The sequence below is a fragment of the Anastrepha obliqua genome, chromosome 1 (assembly GCF_027943255.1).
Source record: "Anastrepha obliqua isolate idAnaObli1 chromosome 1, idAnaObli1_1.0, whole genome shotgun sequence".
Classification (NCBI taxonomy): domain Eukaryota; kingdom Metazoa; phylum Arthropoda; class Insecta; order Diptera; family Tephritidae; genus Anastrepha; species Anastrepha obliqua.
Genome location: NC_072892.1, coordinates 162,650,723 through 162,665,571, shown reverse-complemented (window position 1 = coordinate 162,665,571; position 14,849 = coordinate 162,650,723). Strand labels below are relative to the sequence as shown.

The 14,849-nt window shown below is 37.3% G+C and overlaps 2 protein-coding genes across 4 annotated transcripts; one reads left to right on the top strand and one right to left on the bottom strand.

Moving 5' to 3' along the window:
• The first annotated feature begins 2,004 nt into the window (after positions 1-2,004).
• Positions 2,005-6,397, top strand: LOC129239368 (integrator complex subunit 5). Its single transcript, XM_054874829.1, has 9 exons — positions 2,005-2,692; positions 2,749-3,078; positions 3,137-3,481; positions 3,550-3,811; positions 3,886-4,312; positions 4,371-4,428; positions 4,498-5,145; positions 5,216-5,358; positions 5,431-6,397. The coding sequence occupies exons 1-9, from the start codon at positions 2,104-2,106 to the stop codon at positions 5,719-5,721; spliced, it is 3,093 nt and encodes a 1,030-aa protein (XP_054730804.1). The 5' UTR covers positions 2,005-2,103; the 3' UTR covers positions 5,722-6,397.
• Positions 6,398-9,202: 2,805 nt separating this feature from the next.
• LOC129239349 (serine/threonine-protein kinase stk11) lies at positions 9,203-14,085 on the bottom strand. 3 transcript variants are annotated; one of them, XM_054874808.1, is made up of 6 exons: positions 13,630-14,085; positions 12,657-13,561; positions 12,244-12,566; positions 11,975-12,169; positions 11,746-11,909; positions 9,203-9,831 (listed from the first exon to the last, which is right to left on the bottom strand). In XM_054874808.1, exons 2-6 carry the CDS (start codon positions 13,485-13,487, stop codon positions 9,608-9,610), a joined length of 1,737 nt encoding a protein of 578 aa, XP_054730783.1. In that variant the 5' UTR covers positions 13,488-13,561; positions 13,630-14,085; the 3' UTR covers positions 9,203-9,607. The 3 variants fall into 3 exon arrangements, with proteins under 3 accessions (XP_054730783.1, XP_054730776.1, XP_054730791.1); XM_054874801.1 differs by having other exon boundaries at positions 12,657-14,085; XM_054874816.1 differs by having other exon boundaries at positions 9,718-9,831; positions 11,742-11,909; positions 12,657-14,085.
• Positions 14,086-14,849: the final 764 nt, after the last annotated feature.

Genomic DNA, 14,849 nt, shown 5'->3' with positions numbered 1-14,849 from the left:
TCCGCTCCGTGACTAGGGTCTCGAGATAGAGACCAAAACGTGGACCCTAGAATGTGTTTGTACAATATGGATATCAAATGAAAGCTGTTGATAAGTACTTTAATACGGGGTAATTTTCATACCTATTGATGACTAGGGTCTCGAAATATATCCCAAAACGTGGACCCGGGTAACCTTCGGACGTGATGTACAATATGGGTATCAAATGAAAGCTGTTGGTGAATGCTTTAGTACAGAGTATTTTTCATGCCGCTCCGTGACTGGGGTCTCGAGATATAGGTCAAAACGTGGACCCGGGTAACCTTTGGTTGTGTATGTACAATATGGGTATAAAATGAGAGCTGTTGATAAGTGCTTTAGTACGGGGTAATTTGTTATGTTATGTAATGTTATGTTTTGTTATGTTATGTTATGTTATGTTATGTTATGTTATGTTATGTTGTGTTATGTTATGTTATGTTATGTTAGGTTATGTTATGTTATGTTATGTTAATATATGTTATGTTATGTTATGTTATGTTATGTTATGTTATGTTATGTTATGTTATGTTATGTTATGTTATGTTATGTTATGTTATGTTATGTTATGTTATGTTATGTTATGTTATGTTATGTTATGTTATGTTATGTTATGTTATGTTATGTTATGTTATGTTATGTTATGTTATGTTATGTTATGTTATGTTATGTTATGTTATGTTATGTTATGTTATGTTATGTTATGTTATGTTATGCTATGTTATGTTATGTTATGTTATGTTATGTTATGTTATGTTATGTTATGTTATGTTATGTTATGTTATGTTATGTTATGTTATGTTATGTTATGTTATGTTATGTTATGTTATGTTATGTTATGTTATGTTATGTTATGTTATGTTATGTTATGTTATGTTATGTTATGTTATGTTATGTTATGTTATGTTATGTTATGTTATGTTATGTTATGTTATGTTATGTTATGTTATGTTATGTTATGTTATGTTATGTTATGTTATGTTATGTTATGTTATGTTATGTTATGTTATGTTATGTTATGTTATGTTATGTTATGTTATGTTTTGTTTTGTTATGTTGTGTTATGTTATGTAATGTTATGTTATGTTATGTTATGTTATGTTATGTTGTGTTGTGTTATGTAATGTTATGTTATGTTATGTTATGTTGTGTTGTGTTGTGTTGTGTTGTGTTATGCTGTGTTATGTTATGTTATGTTATGTTATGTTATGTTATGTTATGTTATGTTATGTTAAAGTATATTATGTTATGTTAATGTTAACTCATTCTCTATATCCATACAAAATATCTATCAAACAAATAAAATTAAAATTTTCTTTTGAAAAATGCAACCATTCAATCAGTATTTTCTTATGACGTTATCACGTTAAACTATCGTCAGTAAACCGACTTTGCAGACAACCTCTTTTTTTATTGAGAGTAAATTTGGAGGCGTGGCTCAGGCGATAAACTATTCATGATGACTTGCCACATCTTACTGAGCGGAAATGTTTGCTCAATCGCAGTTATCAAACCATAGTTATCGATATCAATAGGTCTCATGAAGCTGAAAAAAGCAACAGTTATTTTTACAAGGACATTATTTTCAAGCGGTTGAATATTTATTTCACTTATTGAGGATTCTAGCGCTATGAGAATTTTACATTTGGTTATCTTTATTTTTCTTTCGCAGTTAAAATAGAAAGAAAAGAAAGATGCGTATATTTTTTTTCTAAGCTAAATGGTAATTTTCTAATAATGTCCCAGGTAAAATTGCGCTAGACAAGCATTTTTTTGGTTTTCGTAAATTATTTTATGCTTACAAAACTAAAGTGAATTAAAGAAGGTAAATATTTTTTATATATGCACTTTGTTAATACATATACCTTGAAACACAACAACAAATCGGTTATAATAATACAGTACTGTTAAAAAATTGCTCTGAATAAACAGGAATGCTACAAGTAGTGTTCATTTTTATTTATAAAATATGGCAGCACACTTCTGGATTAATTAAGAAGAATTTCAGATACCAGCTTCAATTCGATGCATTTCTGTTTGCTGCGTGTTTGTTTACTTGATGTTAAAAATTAGATATTTAACAAAATGTTAAAGCAGCATGTTCTGGTGGAATTAAAGCAGTTCGTTCAGGCAGTAACAAGTCATCGTGGCAGCCCCAAGAAACTTACAAACAGTTCACTGCTACGCAGCAGTTTTCATCTGCTCGAGGATCTACCGGCTGCGCGCGAAATCATCTTCGAGTACTTTTCATTAGTAGCTGAAGTGGCTGTACAGAATTACGTAGCGAATGCAAATGTAGATTACGCTACTGGGCTGCCTATGAGACAGGGGAAACAAGGTGGTGGTGGTGGTGGTGGTGGTGGTCCGAGTTCAAGCAACAATGTTCCCACACAACCAACTGTCATAGAGGATAGTAGTTGGTCAGCGGTACAAGAAGCTTTGGAAAACTTAGTTATTAAAGGTCCACCGGCTTGGGGTCCGGTAATTGCGTCATGGAGTCTCGACTTGGTGGGGAAATTATCGGACAAGTATACCAAACGGAAAATGTCTATTGTAGCGGCCTGCAATTATTGGCTGAACTGCGGTGCAATGCGCGGGCTACTTACATTGATTAGCCTAAGTTTTCGCAAACTTACCAATGCTGAGAAGGAAACATGTGTGGAGACTCTGCTAGGTTTGATCTTTGTATTTTGTGAAAAGTTGGATGTAATGTGCATTTTCTCATTTCAGCTGCTTTTCAGCGTTATTCGCTGAGCTTTGACTGGGTTGTAGCGCGCCTTGGTGGCTGCTTTCCTCTTAGTATTATTTCACAGATATTGCAATGCAGTCTCAAACGTTTTGCTGAAGATTACCGCTGCCGCTTTGACTCTGAGCTGGGCATTCTAGATTACTTGTCCTTTGCACATGAGCAAGAGCTGAAGCAAGCTTTGACTGATCTACTAAAGGATGGGTTTAACCCGAAAAAAAGTTTGGATGCGTGTATAATACCATTTTTATTGGTGATGGCTACTTTTGCAGATGCATTGCTGCAGAATTTGGTTGTTGTCTTCCTCGAAATGTGTACGTATTGGTGTTTACATGTTTTTCTATTTTATGCTCACAATTTTGCCAAATATAGATAATGACGATCTACGCCTTACTATCATACAAAAAACGCCGCTTTGGATGAGTAACAAATTATTTGCAGAAATGCAACCTTCGCTCAACAGTTTGGCGTTGCGTTTGAAGTCGAATGGCTCACAGTTGCTTATCGCAGTGTCGCAAATGGCCGAGCAATATGCTTGGTGCCAAGATTTTCTGGAATATACGCTGCAGGATTTGGAGCAAGTGGTGTTAAATGCTACGGTTTGTCCGCTAATGAATGATCTAGCGACCGAAGACTCGAAATATTTACTTTGGAAAAGTTGTTTAAGCGCTAACATTTTTCAGCAGCAAACTGCTGTGCGTTTGCTGTTAATTGTTTGTAAGTAATAACCACATCATGCAAATATTTCACGACATTCATTAATTTATTGGGTTTTATGCTTGCAGCCACACAACATTCGCACATTTATTATCAGACAATATCAGAGCTGCTGCGTAAATCGTATGTGGCCAATCCCAATGGTTTAGGTGCGGTCATCCGTATAATTGGTGGACAAAGTGGTGTAGTCGAATTTCCATGCATTAAGCCGGGCTTACAAATGGTGCTGGAAGAGGTTTTGCTGCAGGAACAATTCAAGCACACACGGCTGGTAAATGACGATCAATCGGAGGCGCTAAACACCTTTAAAAACCTCAATATGCTAACTAAGTGTGTAGTTGTTGTTGTTGTTGTTCATCTTACAAGGTTCAAATTAAATACAAAAAGCATCTCGTATTTTTCAGAATGCAAAAAAAGAACTCCTTCCAATATATGAAGCAAAGCTTATTGCCCAATGTGCTCAACGATTGTCTACCAAAAATTTTACAAATACTTGAAGTTACAGTGACCAAAGTGATTCTGCGTATGAATAAATTAACAGAAGCAGCTGGTGTGGCAAAACGTGCGGAGGCACAAAATAACAGCAACAACGAGCTGAGTAGAGAAAGAAAAAAGGTAAAAGTCGGTGCAATGGATTTAGAAACGGAAGCAATGGATGTGGAAAGTGCTGAGGATGATACAAAAATCATAATAGGCGTACCACTTTTCGACTCGGATGACAGTGAAGACGAAGAAAAAGATGCAAACCGACGCATCTTAGCGCATACCATCATCGATTTACTCAATACAATAGAAGCTGGCTTAAAAGGCACCGTTATGCGCACAACAGAGGTGCGCATGATTTAAATTATTCTCAGTGTATGTTTTTTTTTATTTTTTTCTTTTGCAGGTGTTAAAACTATCAGTATTAAGCGTAAAATATTTCTTCTTAGCGCTAACTGAGAAAAGTAAGCAACCTGATTTCAATTAAAAATTCATTATGAATAACTTATTTTTTCTCCACGTACTCTTTAAAGGCGCAGTAAGCCGTTCGGCAGCTGTAAATCGCGCTTACTTGCTGCTCGCCCGCCAGTGCTCTGCGCGTAAGGCTGCGCGCAGCGCTTGCATACGAGAGCTGGTAGAGGGTGCACTCTTCTATTATGGCTACCTATTCGGTCAATTTGAAGAGCCCGAAGTGAATCAACTCGAAATACCCGAGCACGAAATGGTTTTGCTGCAAAATCAGCGCCACAGTTTAGGTCCAAATGCCAATCGTACTGTACTGCATGCCGGTGTAATTGGGCGCGGTTTGCGACCTGATGTCACCGCAAAGGAACAAACTGGTTGTCCGGCTGAAACACAAACGCTGCTACTCAAGGCGCTCGATGCTTGTTGCACCGTGGCGGAGAAACAAAATTCCGTTGAAGGCTATTCAATGATTTCGCTGTTGCTCGTTGAAATGGTTTCCACCGATGTCATGTACAATGGGCTGCCATTTCCGGATGAAGAGTTCACCAAAGTGACGATGGAGCGTGACTTAATGATACGACGTGCCTTTAGCACATCACCTGTGCTCTGGGCGCTGCTGGGCTTCATAGCGGCGCATCGGCCGGCTCTATGCTTCTCATCGGTGCTTTTGCGTGCGATGTGTGCCACTTGCCTGCATCAATGGCGCGCCAAGAATGGTAACAACTTCAAATGGCTTCCTATTATTTGCTGCTAAATGAGTTCTTTTGCATATTTTGGCTTTTAAAGTAAATAAATTTCAACCTTTCGATCCTGCCGATGAGCTAATGCGTTGCACCCAGAAGCTGTTGCAATTGTTGGCAATGGGACAGTTGCTGCCGCCGCCGCTTTCTAATCTGCATGTAATCATTAAACACTTTGAGCCACCAGAGGTAAGCAAACACTTGAAATGCTTATATATATATTTGAGTTGCATTTTTTGTAATTCCCTCCCGCCTACGCAGATTGCTTTGTTGCTGAAGGAGTGTATATGGAATTACCTTAAGGATCACGTGCCATCACCGGCGCTATTTCATGTCGACAACAACGAGTTGCATTGGCGCAATCCGCACTTGTCGAAAATTCCACCCCAATACGTGGACACATTGCGTAATTTAATGCAGAAGAAACTGACAAAATTAGGCCAGCATTATTACCAGATGTTTATTATGCCCGAGTTGAATGACGCGAACGCTGCTCAAGTGGGCTTAGCCGAATCCACAGCAAATAAGGGAGAGTTGGAGCTTGTTAAGTAGTGAATTGATTATTAATTAGTGCCAATGCAGAAAGTTTGCTGCACTGTTAATTAATTCGATAAAGAATAGATCTGTTCTTGAAGCAAATACAATTTTTACAAGTTATTAAGTTCTGGTGTTCATGTAACCAAAAAAGCTTGCCAAGTAGGGGAAAGTGTGAGAGCAAGATGAAATTTCATTTTGAGGGGAAGTGACAAGTTTTTACTGGATAAATTTTTACATGTAAGAATTTGCACAAGGCGAATTTATTACAGGTTGAATTTGCAAGTGAGAAAAACAGCTGATCGCAAAGTAAATATAAGCACGAATTAAAATTTGCGTATTGAGCCAAAGTTCTTTATTAAAATAAAAAGGATAATTCAAATGGAGAATGTAAATAAACATATTTTAGATAAAATTTATAAAGTTTATTTGAAGCCATATATTAAATAGGAATCGGCCAATGATATAGAAGAGGCACAGTTTGTTAAGAATGAGTTTTGGCATTGAAAATAAATTCAATTTTTCGATTTCATTAGAAAAAAATAGCACTCTTTACTTATCTTTAACTTCGTTTTTGTATTGATTCATATTTTTTCACAGTATTTAAAGGGAATTAATAACAAAAACTGGAAATTCCTTAAAGCAACAAAAACAACACTATTTCGACACTGTCAATAAACTGTTTTAACAAATTTTAATACCGGCTTTTTTTATTATTTTTTATTAAATACATAAAATGAATACGTAATTTTTTGATTAACTTAATATTTGGTTTGAGAACCGTTAGCTTCAATAACATTTTGCGGGCACTTTTTCATCGGATGGACCCATTTGCTTAAGGGGTTAAGGACAGTCAGCGGCCCGAAAAAATGATGATTTTCAATAAATTTTTTTGCTAGTCAATTGCTTTGTTTTACATAAATAAAAACAGCATAAATACATCGACTTAACTTTAGCAAAATTAAAAAAAAAACTAATAATTGTAAAAGTTATCGCTGTTTGTATGGAGCCCGTTTCTCCAGAAGTCCCTTGCGGTGATCATCACATGTCCTTGGAGATTCATCTAAAATCAATCGGACAAGATAAATTAGTTTTATTAATAGATAATCGGGAGCCTGATTGAAACTTTTTTTTTTTTAAATTAACAAAATGTCGGCCTCAGGAAATATTTTTCAGATTTTCGAGAAAAAAACCGACAATTAATTGTTTAAAAAAAAATTGAAATTAAAAAAAAAAAGAAAAATTCTTCGATCAGGCACGAGTTTTTTATGTTTTTCAAAAGCAGTATACATTTTATTGAAATCTACCAAACGGTTTTTAAGTTACAGTGATCACCAGTTCAAAAAACTTAGTTTTTAGAAAAACGCATTTAAAGTTTTCCTACTTGCTCTCGAACGCTCCGGAGCGCCATTTGTTAATTATTGAATAACTCGAAAAGTATTTGTCGGATTCACTTCAAATTTTCACACAATATTTTTAAGATATTTTTTTTTTTTTTTATTTGAAAATTGGAAAAGTAATGAACTACAATCACAATGAATTAAAAAGCATTAGCGACTAGGCCATCAGCTTAAGATATTATACTTTAAGAAAATGTAAAAAAAAATTTCTTTGAATTTCTTGAAAATTCTGAATACCCCTAACCCTTTATGTTATATACGTTCGATATATTCAGCCATTCCTCCATTATTGCAGTTTTTAATGCTGCTGCATTCTTTGGATGTCTTTTAGCGACTCTTTTCTGCAAAAATGCCCACAAATTTTCAATCCCATTTACGTTGGGACTCTGAGCTGGTGTGCTTATAGCTTTACCGCAATTGTAGAGAAGCATTCCCATGGCAGCTAGTTCTACGTTACCGGAACGACTCGGATTTATAACCGGCCAAGGACTGTCACTCCAGCAGCATTCCCCGTCCATGTATGGGGAATGTTTATGCTGCCATCTCTGCACATTATGCTCCTTATGCTTTAGATTGGTATCTTGGTTAAATTTTAAATTTCGTTTATTCTCATTCTTGACACACTGTATGTGCCTCTGAACCACAGCCTCCAGTCATCGTGTTTTTGTGTCTTATTCTTGTACTTCTTTTGGCCATTAACTAATTTGGCAATAGAAAGCAAGGAAAATATGAATAAAGCTGTGATTGCCACAAGAATACAATTGCAAATGGAATGTTTTTCGTCTGACAGCGATGATGAAATGGAATAAATTATTGTGGAGAAAATAAAATCATGTCATGCCGAAGATCGTTTGTTTTGCATTTTTTTTGTTTTATTTCTGTATGTATTTATTTATTTTTTTTTAATATAATACGAAGTAGCTCAACTGGAAAAAATTTTAATTTTTGTGATTTTTCCCCAACAATTAAATCAGCTGTTCGTAAAACTTGCAAATTGTTACTGGTCTCGCGTTTATGGGCTTTTTTTGATATTTTTCTCTTTGAGAGCAAATTCTCGGAAATTAAGTTACTGGATAATTTTTGCATGAATAGACCTGCTTTCTTTAATACTTTTCTCTTTGAGAGCGAATTTTCGGAAATTAAGTTACTGGATAATTTTTGCATGAATAGACCTGCTTTCTTTAATACTTTTCTCTTTGAGAGCGAATTTTAAGTTACTGGCAAATTTTTACATGAACGGACCTACTTCCTCTGATATTTTTCTCTTCGAGAGGAAATTTTCGGAAATTAAGTTACTGGAGAATTTTTACATGTACCGACCCAATATCTTCGCATTCATCGTCGTACATTTGTCACACTCAACCACCCCCAATTAAATAATAAACGGCACTTTTCATTTACAACAAACTATTTATATTTTTTCAAGTTTTAAAAATATGGAAAAATTGTTTTTGTTTTCTTCTGTATAGGCATTTGGTTGATACCAACCACATAATCAATAACAAATAAGATTTTTACTTTCCAGTTAAAAAAGGAAAACACAATTTGTGTATTTAATTTTTGTATTGTCGGTAGGAAATGTATGCATTTTTCACTTGTTTACATGCATTCTAATTAGGTATGTATGTATGTATATTTATATTGTATTATATTTGTATGTGTTTTCAAAAATGGATTTTGGCTTGTATAACTTTTAAGTGTTCAAAATATTCTATTTTACAAAGTATGTTTGTATGTGATTGCGTTTGCGATTGCACAAGTTATTGGCGTACAAAAAAAAAATAATAATATATTTGAATAAAGGAAAAAATCGACTTGGATCACAATGATAAGAAGTTCGTATTGTTTTTTAATTCATTTTGTCGCCACTTTAATTGCGACAAGTCGTATATATCTACAGGCGTACTAAAATAACCAAATATTACTCGCATTTGTTATACTTGTGTATTTTTGTGTGTGATAAATATTAAATTTTTGATTAATTCATAAATTTTGTACATCTGACTTCCCCTGTTTTGCATGTGAACGCCGCGTGGGAAGCGAATAACAAAGGCTCGGGTATAAATTTCATATAAGATATTAAATAAAATAATAATAGTATAGACTAACTAAAAATTACGCAACAAAAAGATCAAACGCGAATAATACAGTTAATCCGAAACTAAATTTTCTTCAATAAATACTATCATCAAAACAACACAAAGGAAACAAATTATGTAATAAAGAAGTACTCCATTTAAGAAACGGATTCTATAAATTGTGTTGGAGTGGCACTTGCATTTGGCAGCGAGAGAATTAGCTGCTGCTATACTCTGCTATTCTCTGCAGCACTGCAAGCTGCACTTGTAAGGCTAACTGACTTGACACTCAACTGCTAATGAAATGTTTAGAGTTGAAACTTCTTAATTTGTATATACATATATGTAATAATTAAACTACGCTTTTCCAATGACTACGTGTACTGCGCATGGGCGCCTTTGCTTGTGACAACATCAACGTCATTATTACGAGGGTCGACAATTTGATAGCTTCTTTACAGATATACAAGATGTTAGCTTTTTGGCGCGCCTCTTTAGTGACGAAGATTTCTTCTCCTTATTAATGCTGTTAGATGTTGAGGCGTGGGTGCTTGTCGAAGGACCCGATGAATTTGCAGCCGCCAATTGTTTTTGCTGCTGTTGTGCTTTGATTTCAGCGGCTGCGGCGGCTGCTTGACGAGCAAGTTCACCTGGCAAGTAAAGGAGTTGATTTGTTAGTGATTTATATTACATGTGTATGTACTTAATACTGCCATAAGTTCTGTTGCAAGTTAAGTCCGTTATAGATATGAAATTATTATACTTTTTTGAATGCAGTTAGTTTTATTTAATCATGCGAATATTAAAAAAAAATTAAGTTTTCATTCGAAATGGTCACAATTTGCTTTTACACAAGCCTTCAAACGATTAGGCCGCTCACCTATTGCAGCAGGCACGGTTTCCATTGCTATTGACGTCGCTGCTCGAACCAAAATTTGCTACTTAAGGTAAAAGTCGATGACACACCAATTCCGACTGTTAACAACCCCAGAATCTTGGGAGTTACCTCCGACAGTTTGCTCTCTTTCTCAGTGCATACAACCGTTATTGTCACCAAAGCCCAGAATCGCAATAAGGTCCTCGCTTGCCGGAAGCACTTGGGGCAAAGACAAAGAAATTTGCTATCGACATTTAAGGCTGTAAGCCGGCCGGTTCTAAATATTGCTGCGCTTGTCTGGTCGCCTCAAACCAGTGATTCGCAGTGGACGAAGCTACAGACCTGCCAAAACACTGCCATAAGGACTGCGGCAGGATGTCTACTGATGTCCCTAATACACCATCTACAAGACGAGGCCCATATGCTCCCTGCGAAGGAGCATAATAAACTGATAGGGGGTTAACGCAGATCTCACCCATGCAGACCTGAGCAACCTCCCAGGCATGCCAGCAGGCACCTCCTTAATTACGCGGACGAGATCCAGGACAAAACAGACCGACAATTACTGGCTCGGACAGTGTACAGACAGACAATTAACGACATTAATCGGGAGGATCTTATCATATTCTTAAGCTCCCGACGCCTGAATGCCGTCATCGGAGTCCAACCACCACCCATTGCAGACGAAGAGGTCCAACTTCCCACGAGAGTCCCGCGTAATTTGGCACAATTACGTTCTGGATACTGTAGCAGGTTAAACTCCTACCTATCCAGAATCGACTCCGACATACTAAACATATGTCCGGCATGCGAAGGACTTGTTCTCCAATTCTGGCCACAAAATGTAGTTCCATGGACTTAGATCTGAACTTCCAGACGGCCCATCTTCTGCGGCTATGAACCCAGAAATATTTTTTTTTAGCCACTGCTGGGTGGTTTTTGCCTTATGGGCTGGAGCAGAATCTTGCTGAAAGATCCAACGCTCTTCATTGAAAAGAGTGCTGCCCAACTGCTTCATTACGCCTTCTAAGGAATCCTCCTGGTACACTTTTTTCTCCTGTCTTAACCCCTTTTTCGTAGAAATGAAGAGATGTAACGCCTTCACAAACGCCACCAAACCATTAAAGAGGGTGGATGGTGGTCACGATAAGCACTTGGAACAACATTTTTTGAGTCTTTAGAAGTTTTAGCATAGATTTTGTCGTTTTGCTTATTAAAAACTTCTTCAACAAAGCCAATTTTCTCATTTGTGAAGAGTATTTTCATGGCCGTTGACGCCAGTTGAGCGACGGAAGCTTTTCATGTGGAGATCATTTCTAATTCGTCTTCTCTCTAAGGGGATTACTGCGAATTCTTTCTCGCACGGCTTCTTTCTCTGTCTGTCACTTCCGTCGTTTAGGAAACACGATTGATCGTGCGGTAAACAAACATTTTCGAAATATTAAGTTTTTTCAGCAATTCGTAAATTTCACTTGCACTTTTACCACACTTCTGAAATGCAATCACTGCAATGCGATTTTCCTTAGCTCCCCACTCCATTTTTAGCAAGCGAAATTTGCCATGCAACTGAGTATAAAGTGGCAAATAACGGAAGGATAAAGTATAGAAATAACGGAATTTTTTCTGCGAATTTGGCATCGCATTTATGGCAAGACTAAGTATATGTATAAGTATAGCGCGTACTCACGATTCAGATCGTGTTCGGTAAAGTAGACCTCTTCTAAATCACGTTCAGTTTCGTAGTGGTAAGCATCTAAATAAGGCAGTACCGTGGAGCGGCGATAAACATCATGCTTCAGTGGCGGAATGGGTATTGGTGGCCCCTTCTCCTCTGGTGCCGATATGAACCAACTGTTTGGGTAGAAATAAATCTATATAATAAATAAATATAAGGCAGAGCAAGTCCATCAACTCACGGATCACAGCGTATTTGTTGTATAGAGTATCGTTTGGCTGGATCAGCTTGGAGCATACCCACTATGAGTCCAGCTAATTGCACATCTACTTTGTATAACCAATCTGGCGCTTCCCATTGTCCGCGCCCAATATTTTCAAATAGCCTATAAATGTTATCACCTTCGAATGGATATTGACCTGTGCATATGTTATAGCTAAGCGAAATTAAATGAAGAAATGTTTAAATGATAACTTCGATCACTGGTAATCGTATTTTACATGTACTCACAGCGTTACGCCACAGCTCCAAATGTCTACCTTGGTGCCGGAGAATGACTCATGTCCATTGGCTATTTCAGGCGGCTGAAATGCAGGTGATCCCTGGCCGGTGGTGCATGTGTCGTCTTCCGCAAATAAATCCAACTGTTCCGCCACGCCAAAGTCGGAAATTTTTAATATTTGCTCAAGCGAGAGGAGTAAATTTCCGGGTTTTATATCTTTATGTATGATACGACAACCATGTAGATACTCCAGACCACTGATTAACTGGCAAAAGTAGCGATGTGCCTGAAAGAGCGGTAGTTTCTTTTCCGGTGCACTATCAACTAGTTCCTGGAAAATGACAAAATTGTAAAAAAAAATTGAAATTAGAATTCGAGTCATGGTAATAGTCCCAATGGTGTCCCACTCTTATCTCCATACCTGCAATCCGCCCACGCAATATTCCATGATCATGTACATCTTTTGTTTTTCCTCATTGCACAAAACATCTAAAAGCGCTACCACATTTTTGTGCTGTAGATTTCGCAGCAATAGGATTTCACGCTGCACATTTTGTTCCCCATTAGGAATGCGTCTCAGTTTTCGCTTCGTTAAGATTTTCACTGCACGTCGGCACAGATTTTCAGAATCTAGCACCTCTTTGACTTTGCCATAGGAGCCTTCGCCCAGTATATCACCCATCACATATTTTCCCACCATTTTAATTTCTTTCTTTTTCTTTTGATAGATTATCTCCGCACTATCCACTCGATTGAAGAACATATTGCCAATGTCCAATGTGGTCAAGTCGAGCGCATCAATTTGTTCACTATCTAGCCATGTAACCTGTGGTTGTGGTTGGTCACTTAATAGTTGCTTAGCTTCGCCGCCGCCACCACCAACAAATTGGGCACCACCGCCATCGTCAATGTCGTATGTCGGCTGCTCTTCCGCATTGGAGACGACGTCATAATGGAAGTTCTTATTAGCCAGTAAAACTGACACTTCGCCATCATTAGTCTCCGCATTCATTTTTATTTTATTAGCGTCGTTAATAGGTTGAAGTTCTTGGTTGTTGGCCAACGGCTTAGTGCCTAACGGTGGCATTAATACGGTATTATGGGTATTGACAGTCACTGAGTGGGTGGTTGCTGCCGCTAGGGACTGCTCTAATTTATTTTTCTCGTTGTTGTTATTATTGATAATGCTACAATCAGTTGTGGATTGTTGTTTGGCTTGTATTTCCATTGCAAGTGTACAAGACACGGTCATTGGGCAGTACTCCTGGGCATTCACTAAAAGGCGCAGGGTACTCTATTTCGTTGAGTTTGTTTTCAATAATAGGACTAGAAATGGATTCACAGTCGTTTGAAGGTCGGTTACAAATTTAATGCTGAATTTTTTGTTGTCTTACTTTACAACCATGCGCTCCACGTACGCATGTAGAGCGCCACCGTCTGCTTACATTTTTACTTAATTTTTATATTTGCCTTCTATCCTCTGTGATGTTTTAAGTTAGTCTCTTGCTAAACGGCTTTCAGTTAAAACGTTAAAGGAAGTTGGAAAATATCCGTTGTTATTTTACAAGTTTAGGAAATTTTCAGGCGTTTAGCAATCATGCATAAATCTTATCACAAACCGAGGGGTGCCGTCAACCACTTGACACAACACCTTTGCCTTGAAATCTACTTCCTGCTTCTTTGATGTGTATTTCTGTGCGTGTCTGCTCTTTTGCTCTGCAGCTGCTGTTTATAATTTATTAAGTAATATAAGTTTCTCCTCCAATTTATTATTGAACAATTTTTTAATCACTAAAATTTTTTGCTTCACCTGCTGATCGTAACACACTTCATTTTTTCCATCAACATACCCGTTAGCGTTGCCAACCGCACGAAATTATTGTACTGTAATAGGGTGTTCACATAAGATGGTTTTACAGGCGGTTAGTTGGAACAATATTTGAATGTAAAAAACTTGCCAAGCCTGTAAATACGAGATGATTTATACGTTCTGGTAAAAAATATCGAAAATCATTTAAAAAGCGCGAGCTACACATATGTCTAAATTTTTTATACTGGAATGTTGGTACAACTGTCCTCTTAGTGTCGCAGAGTTTAGCTTGTTTTTGGCATTTAATTATATCAGTCAATCGGAAGAAGGTGGCTGAAGACATGCTTAAACAAGTGAATTCGGACCCAAAGTTTATCCAGCGCCTCAGGTGATGAGACGTGGGTATATAAGCTTGACATGCAAACCAGTCAGTAGGCGGCTGAACGGCGCTATTCATATGAGCCGAAACCCAAAAAACGACGTCAAAATCGGTCAAAAGTGAAAGTCATGCTACTCGTTTTCTTTGATTATCAGGGTGTTATGCACTTGAAATTCGTTCCAAATGGTTCTACGGCTAATAAAAAATTTTATTTGGAAGTTATGCAGGAAACGGCTCAATTTGTGGAAAGAAAACTCATGGATCTTGCACTATGATAACGCACCGTCTCACAAGGCTGATATTGTGAACACTTTTTTGACCAAAAACTCGACTAATATCATCGAACAACCACCATATTCAGACCCTTGTGCCTTTACCAAAACTTAAATTGCCACTCCGCGGACACCGCTTTGAGTCGATAGAGG